This window comes from Bison bison, unplaced genomic scaffold, assembly GCF_000754665.1.
Source record: "Bison bison bison isolate TAMUID 2011002044 unplaced genomic scaffold, Bison_UMD1.0 scf7180017864309, whole genome shotgun sequence".
In the NCBI taxonomy this organism is placed as follows: Eukaryota; Metazoa; Chordata; class Mammalia; order Artiodactyla; family Bovidae; genus Bison; species Bison bison.
The window spans coordinates 5,900,120-5,909,780 of NW_011494881.1; the positions used below are offsets into that span (position 1 = coordinate 5,900,120).

A 9,661-nucleotide genomic window follows, 5' to 3' on the forward strand; every position below is an offset into this window, starting at 1 on the left:
GGGGGGGGGAAAGGGAAAGAAGAAAGTGGCATTTCACCACCAACAGGAGACTGAGGTTTACCTGGGAGAGCTGCCTTTAAATAAAACTAGTCATTTAAAAATATATTTATTGGAGTATAGTTGATTTACAATATTGTGATAGTTTCAGGTATACAACAAAGTGATTCAGTTATACATATATTCATTCTTTTTCAGATTCTTTTCTCATATAGGTTATCACAGAATATTGAGTAGAGTTCCCTGGGCTATACAGTTCAGTTCAGTCGCTCAGTCGTGTCCGACTCTATGCTCCCCATGGACTGCAGCACGCCAGGCCTCCCTGTCCATCACCAACTCCCGGAGTTTACGTAAACTCATGGTGCTATACGTAGGTCCCTGCTGATTATCTATTTTATATATAGTAGGGTGTGTATGTTCATCCTAAACTCCTGATTTATGCCCACCCCCTGCTCCCAGTTTCTCCTTTGGTAACCTTAAGTTTGTTTTTGATATCTGTATAAACAATTCATTTATTATTCAGTCGTAAGATTAAGCCACTCCAGGAAAATTTTTGCCCAGGCACTAGTGGGTATGTCAGGTTGGACGTTCATGAAGACCTCCCTCGATTCAGATCCTGGCTCTGCCACTGACTGGCTGTGTGATTTGCACACATCTCTTCCCTGAACCTCAGTCTTTGCATCTGTAAATAGGGTAACCTAATCTATAGCATTGTAAGAGGATTGGATGTGTTCACGAAGGCCGAGGCATGTCGTAGGTACCTGCAGGATGTTCGCCACCATCATCTTTATCTGCCTCATCATTGTCGCAGGGTCATCAGAGCAGAGCTTGCTAGAGGTCCAAGTCTTGGGCTCCGGAGCAGGAGCAGGAGCTAGACTGTGCCCCAAAGGCCTTGAACCTGGAATGACCGCTTTCTTGCTTTCCCCCCAGAACGTGGGCGGGGGCACTGCTGTGGTCCAGGTGAGAGCCACCGACCGTGACATCGGGATCAACAGCGTCCTGTCCTACTATATCACCGGGGGCAATGAGGACATGACCTTCCGCATGGACCGCGTCAGTGGCGAGATCGCCACTCGCCCCGCCCCACCCGACCGCGAGCGTCAGAGCTTCTACCACCTGGTGGTCACCGTGGAGGACGAGGGCACCCCTACCCTGTCGGTGAGTGATTGGGGGCGGCCGCTGGGAGAGGAGGCTGGGGGAGGGTGGCTCCGCTGTCTGTGCCACGGGACGAGATGGGTAGGAGTGGAATGCCACGCGCTGCTGAGTACACAACAACTGCTTTATCATGCCTTGAATCCCTCAGCCTGTGAGTATTTTATGGAGGGCCTGTGTGTGCCAAGCTGGGGGGCCAATTCACTTGCCTCTGCACCACTCTGAGCCTTGATTTAGCCGTGTTTGCTCACCCAGGGCAGTGCCAGGAGACCATACGGAGGGAACCTGTACCTCGGAGTCTGGCCAGCCTGACTCCGCCGGCCAAGCGTGCTGCATATCTGTGGGCCTCTGTGCCAAATGCGGAAAGGTGCCCTCTGGCCTCTTCCCGTGTGTCGTGTTGGTGTAACATGCTGTGGCAACGTTTCTGGGTCACGGGGCTCATGTCTGTGATCCAGCCTGGTGTGTGAATGGGTGGGGCCACTGCCCAAGGCAGTGTGCAAAGTCTGCAGAGTTGGAGAAGGAGGTGGGACCGGCAGGGCTGGATGGTGATGCCATGTGGGGTGATGGGCCTGGGTGTGATTTCTACTGTGAGCTGGCTGCATGATCGTGAGCAAGTCAGGACCTCTCTGAATATTGGTTTTGTCATCTATAAAAGAGAGATAATATATGCTTCATAGATGGTTGTGGGGAATTGAGTTAGTTCTTGTCTGTGGAAGTGCTTGGTAAGCCATGAGGAAGAGGAGTGTATCAGCTATCTTATCACCACAATATTCCTGCATTCAAATCCAAACCAAAGAGGCATTAACAACCATCGACTTAGCCCCAGTTTTTCAGGCTGGCATTTGAGACCTGGCTTAGCTGGAGGGTGGTTCTGCTGTCAGCTGGGCTCCCACATGTGTGTGTGGGCAGCTGTGTGTGTCAGTTGGATAGCTGTTCTTTTGGGGGTTGGTTGCCAATCAGCCGGGATAACAGGGCAACTGGGCCACCTCTCTCTCTCCTTCCAGAAGGCTAGTCCATACTGGTTCATGTGGAGCCAGAAAAAGTCCAGGGAAAAGAGCAGAAGCATGCGAGGCCTCATAAGGCCCAGGCTTGGAATTGAACATGACTGCTTCTGCCACATTTCTGTTTGCCAAAGCAAGCCAGAAGACCAGCCCAGATTCAAGATGTGGGGAAATAAACTTGATCTCTTGAAGGAGTGAACTGCAAAGGCACACTGCACAGAGCGTAGATACAGGGAGGGGTAGGCATCGCGACATTTGTGTAACCTGTTTATCCTAGGCACCCTGATTGTAAATGAGACCTCAGCTCCATCCTTCTGCCCCCCAAAGGTGACTCTGTTAGACCCCTCTCCTTGGCAGTAGCACTATGGACTGTGGGGTCAGAACAGGTCTGGGCTGGGCTTTTTATGTGGGGTTTCTCTGGGGAGGATGGTGGAATTGGGCCAATCCAAGGAAACCACATCCTGAAGACCCCAGGGTGATAGTAATCACTTCAACCAATCACACCCAGTAAGCCAAACAGAAACATATTTACAGAACACACATAACTAACTGAGGGGAGGACAGGTAGGGTATCATTTATTGTGGAGACATGGAGGGACTCAGTTTTTTTATGTGGCAACCCCTCTGTACCTGCACCTAGCTTCAGAGTGAATCATCATCTTGGTCATCTCTCCAATAGCATTTAAAGATGTGTTGATTACAAGTCACAGAAATGCAAATAGGGATTCATAAATAAATGAGAATACATTTTTATCACATAACAGCAATTCCGCAGAGAATTACAAACTTTGATTTTGTGCTCACTGATGTCAGAGCTGATGTTTCTTGTCCTTTCCCTTATGGTTGCAACATGGTTGCTATAGCTCCAGCCATCATGTCAGCATTCAAGGCATAAAATGACAAAAAAGAAAAGCCATGCAACAATTTCTGCCTTTTTATCAGGAAAGCACAAAATTCTCTGGAATTATTCTCCAGAGTTCTCTTGTGACTCATTGGCCAGAAGAGGTTCCCAGGGGCACCCTAGTTGTAAGGAGGTTGGAAAAAATGAGGGACAGGATTGTTGGGATTGGCTTATTACTCAGAGGCCACATATAGCACTGCCTCAAATAAAAGTAGGGCTCTGTTAGTGAGAAAGAGATGGGCAGCTCAGCATTTGCCATGCTGCTCTTCTGCATCCTGACCTAGGCCAGTGCACACACCATTCTCATGCCCACTCCCCATGCTTCCCCACACCCCGCAGTCCTAGAGTTCCCCAAGGAGGCAGTAGGTGAGACCCATAATATTCTAAGACCCTGAGTTGGGGAGGCAACGTCTGGTTTCCTTTTGGTCCCAGGAAGAAATGAGAATTAGAGAAATGTGAAATCACCCTAGCCACATTTAACCACCCAAAATGAGTGGGCTACTCCCCAAGCAGTCTCCACAGAACTTGGGGCTGGTCCCCATGGTCAGAAGTTTCATCTGTTGACCATACCCTCTGTAGAGATCCACCCGAGCCCAGTGGAGACCCACAAGCACTGCCTCTTCATACACACAGGGAGAGCATCCTAGCCCTCCTTGAAGCAGGTCTCAGCCTGTTCCGGCTCCCTGGTAGGAGTGTGGGGATTTGGGTGGTGAGAAACGCAGTCTCCTTTTGTCTGCCTTCCTCATCCTGGTCATCACTAACTCTGCTCTCAGAAAATAACTTCGGGACAACCAAGATCAGGGATGGGGTGTATGTACATGTGTGCCTATGGCTCCTGGGCTGTAATATCATAATAGACAAACAGCATCAAGTACCAGCTGGGGAAGCATTTCTAGGAGAAAACTTTTAAGTCAAAATGAATCCATCCCTTCAAGTTTTTTCCTGCTTCTTCATGTTGGGAAAAGATCACTTTGATTTGATATTTTGTTGGCAACACCACAGTAAGGAACTGCAGGGACCTCAGGAGCACTGCTGAGAACTTAGCACTGGACCGCGTTTGTGCAGTTATTCAGTCAGCCGGCATTCCCTGAATACCCACTCTGTGCCAGGCCCCAGAGACACAGAGGTGAAGCCAGTGTGCCACAGTGAAGCGCAGCCGCGTAAGGGAGGCAGTGAGGCCCAGGTGTAGATGGGGCCTTGGGGAAGGCTTCCTGGGGGCAGGGGACCCCTGGGCTGTCTTGTCAGTTGGTTGGTCACAGTTAGCACGACAAAGGGGGGAAGCATATTCTGGATCTGGGCATCAACCTGAACAAAGACCTCAGAGCAAGTGATAATCCAGGGCGGGTCCAGGGAGCCGCAGGTGGTCTAGACCCAGGGCAGCATTCAGAGCCCAGAGCAGGGCTCTCTGTCTACATATCCTCCCCATGATGTCTGTCTGCAGCAGGCCCCAAAGGCTGGTGCCAACGCTTTCTCGGGCATCCCCTTCACTCCCTCCTGCCCCAGCTAAGTTAGAACCTTACAGCCACTGCCCCCAGCTCCCCAGAATTGGCATTTGTCTCCAAGGAGTGCTGGGCCCTTGAAGATTTGCTGCCAGTGACCAGACTGTCACATCTGGACTATGAACCTTCCAGGGTCATGAGTGCCCCCAAGCCAAAGGTGACCAGAGAAGGGACCTTCTCTACTATTGGGCAGATTCCTCTGGAGGAGTGTTTGAAGAAGTAGGATCATTCCAGCCTCTCCTAGGCCAACCAGAGCCCCAAGAAGCCTCAGACCAGCCATCTCAAAGTTCCAGGAAAGGCCACCATGGTTTAACAGGGTACATGCTGCTGCTGCTGCTGCTGCTAAGTCACTTCAGTCGTGTCCGACTCTGTGCGACCCCATAGACGGCAGCCCACGAGGCTCCCCCATCCCCGGGATTCTCCAGGCAAGAACACTGGAGTGGGTTGCCATTTCCTTCTCCAATACAGGAAAGTGAATAGTGAAAGTGAAGTCGCTGAGTCTTGTCCGACTCTTAGCGACCCCATGGACTGCATGTGGCCCACCAGTCTCCTCCGTCCATGGGATTTTCCAGGCAAGAGTACTGGAGTGGGGTGCCATTGCCTTCTCCGATACATCTGTCTAAACACACCCATCAGACCTACATGCAGTCCCCTTGTTCCCACCTACAATTATCTGCCTGGTTCAAGCCAGCCCTCTGAGGTAGCACAGGACCAACCTTCCTGTTGGACAAGAGCAAGTAACAGTTATTAATTCATTATTTCATTCGTTCATTCAACACTAAATGTGTGCCAGGCCTGTAAGTCAGAGATGGGTTGGACACAGCTCTGCCCTCACAGAGCCTACAGTTAGTGGGGGGAAATAGACACGTAACAGAGACCTGACAACCCTCAGATGTGACAGAGTGCTAGAAGTTCAGAGACAGGAGCCATGGGAAGGCGCTGGACAAGGCATTTGCCTCCATGTCTTAAAGGATAAGGCTTCCTAAGCAGGAAGGTGGGATTTGGCTACAAAGTCTCCCTAAAACCAAGAGAAATCCTATATGCAAGCCCTTCTGTCTCTTCTTTTCTCCCTGGGCTCTCCTCCACCCTAGTTTCCTGAGAGCAGAGCATTCCTACAAACAGCCAAGGCCATCCCCACCCCGCTCTCAGCCCCGTATCACCCAGAGCTCAGAACAGCTGGGCTGCACGGGGCATCCGGGCCAGCCCAGGCCAGTCACACAATGGTGTACCACCCAGCAAGGGAAGTCGTACAGCCTCAGTCCCCAGCCTCGTTCCAGGCCACAGGCAGGGCGGCCAGGCTTGGGGGAGGGATCTGAGCGGCCGTCAGGAGGCCCCTGCGAGAGGAAGGGCTGGGCCGGGGAGGAAGGACGGGAGGCAACTGGGAGGTCAGAAGCTGAGCCCCAGCCACAAAGGCACCTTGGCAGGGGGATAGGGAGAGGGAGGTTCCCGAAGGAACCTTCCTGCTGTACGAATCACAGCCAGAGGTCAGACAGTCCCAGATAACCAGCCCTGGCTTCTCGGGCTGGTGAGGACCTGCAGAAGACACCTGCAGAAAGACAGGACATCTCCCACCACTTCTAGTACGAGAGCTGCCAGTAATGGCCCCATAAAAGTCTGTGAGTGGGGAATGCAGCTCTTGTAGCTCACCTCGTATTTTTAAGGCCAAGGGCGCCTCTGTTTATTAAACTTGAACCCTGCTGCTGTTTATGAAGCCTGCTTCCCCTTGCTCAAGCTCAGGAAAACGCTAACCCAGCCCCTTCCCCGTGCTGCACGCCAAGTAAGCCGGCCTTCTCTGGCCCAGCCTGATTCAAGTCAGGCCCTTCCTGTAGCCCTGCTTCTGGAGAATGTTCTGCAATTGCTCAAATGCTACACATCCAACTGGCTCAGTTCCTCCTGGAGACCCTGAGGCTCTGTGGATAGACAAGTTCCTACCTTCCCCATTCCCCACCCACGAGCAAGTGGGTGCACAGGCTGCCATGCCCCCCGGGAGTCCTGTGGCTTCAGGGCTGCCAGGCCGGAAGGGGAGAGAAAAGACTGATGTGGAAGGAGTAGAGCCATGGGCTTGTGGGCACAGGCTCATCCCCCGGGCCCGGTATGCACAGTAAGCAAGTCCAAGTCCTGGCCTGTAAGGCGACTTGCTCAGTGCAGAGAAAGGAGCACAGGGCTGGGAAGCAGGAGACACAGGCTTCAGTCCCAGTTCCACATTCAGTTGTGACAAGACACAAACCTTTTGGAACCTCAGTTTTCCTGTGCATTAAATGGAACAATAAAACCTTCCAGGGTTTTCTGTGGGGGGAGAGAGTGAGTAGGAACCAAAGAAGTCATAACAGCTGAGAAAGTGTTTTGGAAAGCCCAGAGCATTATCACAGAAGAGCAAAGATACAGAACACGTACTGCCCTTCCCTATCCTGTGCCCAAGGCAGGCATTGGTAGCAGATGTCAGCACTTTCCCATTGAACTATATTGATACTTGAGAATCCCAGGAAGCCATACCAAGAGATCAGAACTGCAAAACAAAGTAAACCCATGTCCCTTGGCCTGCAAAAGCTCAGGGCACCATTGCTGTTGAGGAGATTCCACGAGGCCCAGTCGAAAGTCAGAGGTTGCCCTGCCGACTCTGATGGTCCAGAGAACGGAACCCTGGCATGGTGCTTCAGCCCATCACCCAATGGCTACGTTTTGGTCATCAGCTCTGCAACAGGGTCCAAAGGGCAGGCTGTTATGGGACCCCTGCCCTAGAATTCCAGAACAGTTCCCTAACCTCCAAAACAGTTAGGGAGACACAGGGGCCATGCAGGAGAGGCAGCCGTGCAGCGGGTACAGTCCCAGTGGAGGACTGGATGGGCAGAGCTTTTGATGGGCTGGGACAGTTCATCTGAGCTGTGAGTGTCAGCTTCTCAAGCGCACTTTGCACCTAGCATTCTGGCTGCCATCCCCAGTTCCTCTTTCCGCCACTGTTATTCCCTTCGAGTTCCCTGAGCAAATCTTAGCCCAGCCCCCAGCACAATTAGGCCAGGCCTGTCAGCTGTAGCTGACACCCGGAAGGCCTCTTCCAGGAGGCAGGGAAGTGCCCCAGCCAGGGTGGAGGGTGACAAGGCCTCTGCAGCCCCCGATTCCTGCACCACAGAGCACTCCCTGAAGAAGGCGATGCGTTAGCTCCTCTGTCCCAGGTTGCTACCTGTAGGAGGGAGCGCTGGCCAGGCAGGAGCCAGAGTGTCCCCAGGGATGGTCTTCTGAGAAGGGCCCCTGGGGGTTCCTGCATACCCACCCTAGTCTAACACCACAGACTCCCAGGCAGGGCCCACCTGACCCAACAGCAGCATCTCCAGTGGTCTCTGCAGTGTGTTTTCAGACAGTGTCAATCTCATTCCCTTAGCCTCTCACTTGCAGGAAACAAAGGCAGGAGATCTTTATTAAATGTGACCATCAAGAGATATTACAGGCCCCATAATTCCTGATACCTCTCTTAACAATGACTTAGTGCCTAAAAACACAAATTTCCCTCCCAGGGCTCCTCCCAGCTCCCTAAAGGCAGGCACCATGCTCTTGCTCCCCTACTCTGTTCCACACCCCCAGCCCACAGGCACCTCCAGAGGTACTGCCACCCGAGGCGAGCACAGAGAGACAACCTGGGTACCCTGCCTTCTCCCACAGCATCGGGATGGCAGGGGAGTGCCTTTAGGGTTGCTAGGGACAGGGTGTGTTGTCGTGGATGAAGATGGAGACTGGAGCTCAGAGTAAATTTCGCTGAAAACAGGAAACCACGAAGCTATACCTTCAGTAGTAAGTGTCCAGAGACGAGCTTGAGGCCACGCAGGAGGAAGCTGGGGAGGAAGTGTGGTGTCTTTCTACTCCGGGGCCTCCTCCCTTCACACAGCGGCAGGTGGGCCTGGGGTCTGGCAGCCAAATTCTTAGAAGTTGTCTCTGCCTTGAGGTCAGAGCTGAGGTTTGGGCCAGGCCAGCCTTCCCAACAGGCGGGAACATTCTTTCTGAGCTGGGGGATGAGGAATCTAGTCTGTGGGCTTGTCCTTCAGCCCCAGGGGCAGCCTGGCCCTGCCTTCAGCAGGTATCACCTTGCCCATCCCTGCCCCTGGGACCCCACAAGCTGTGAAGACAGACCCTCTTTTTGTGGCAGCTGGCACTAAGTGTCCACAGCAGCAAAGAAAACAGGAGTAGACCCCCAGGGACAAAGCAGGAGCCAGGGTTCAGTGTTCTGGCCACTGGAGGTGTCAGTGCAGTCTTGAGGCCCAAGGCCCACACACTCACGCTCTCCTGCAAGCCCCCTGTACAGCTCAGGGCCCACGCTGGCCTACAGCCTTGGACCTGAGAAGGGAGCTCCCTGGCTCCAGGTGCAGGAGAGGGGCATCTCCCTGCCTGCTGGGCCCTTATCCTGGCCAGAAGCCCGGGCTCTCAGCACCCAGGTCCGGCTCAGCAGAGCCAGCGTAGGCTGCTGGCAGACGAATGCCCACTTGAAATGACACCCTCCACAGTGCAGTGCCCGCGGTGCCTGTCTAGCTCAAATGGCCCCACCACCCATATTCACCCCACAGGGCACAGAGATCCCTCCCCACTCCTCTCCGCGCTTTAAAGCTCTTTAATTGAAATTCCACAAAGGATTCCCCTCTTATTTGTATATAAAGACAAACCCGGTCATGCCTAAAGCAGGAGATGGGAGCAGAGGGTCTAGGGCAGAGCAGGCCCAGACTTGCTGTGGACACGCCGCTCCTCCCACCCAACAGGGTCCTGCTGCCCTGATGGCTCAGTGCAGAGTGACTGGAACAGAGGTCCTCGAAGACTGGGGGAAGGGGTGGAGGGCTCCCTGGGCCTCAGGCACCTCGGAAGCAGAGTAGGGATTTCAACCCAGCTCTTAGAATCTATCCATGGGGTTTTTACACTGTCACCCACGTAGTTTTTAATAGCACCCCCTCTTCACACTGAAAAGTAGTCATAGTTCGGGCAGTACATTATGTGGTCACCAGCTCTCTTGACCACGGGGAGAGCGGGGAGGAGCCCTCTCCTCTGAACCTTCCCAGCAGGCCCCCACCCCCCGCCAGCCCACTCTCCCTCCACTCCCACCTATGGCGGGCTGCAATACAACCTCTGACCTGGCT

At 53.2% G+C, this 9,661-nt stretch overlaps 1 protein-coding gene across 1 annotated transcript in view; it reads left to right on the forward strand.

Annotated features, from left to right (window-relative positions):
* Nucleotides 1-9,661, forward strand: part of CDH23 (cadherin-related 23) — a 409,549-nt gene that overhangs the window by 330,359 nt on the left and 69,529 nt on the right. Inside the window, exon 38 of the mRNA XM_010852241.1 lies at nucleotides 928-1,155. Coding sequence (XP_010850543.1) covers nucleotides 928-1,155 — 228 coding nt within the window. The remainder of the gene's footprint in view (nucleotides 1-927; nucleotides 1,156-9,661) is intronic.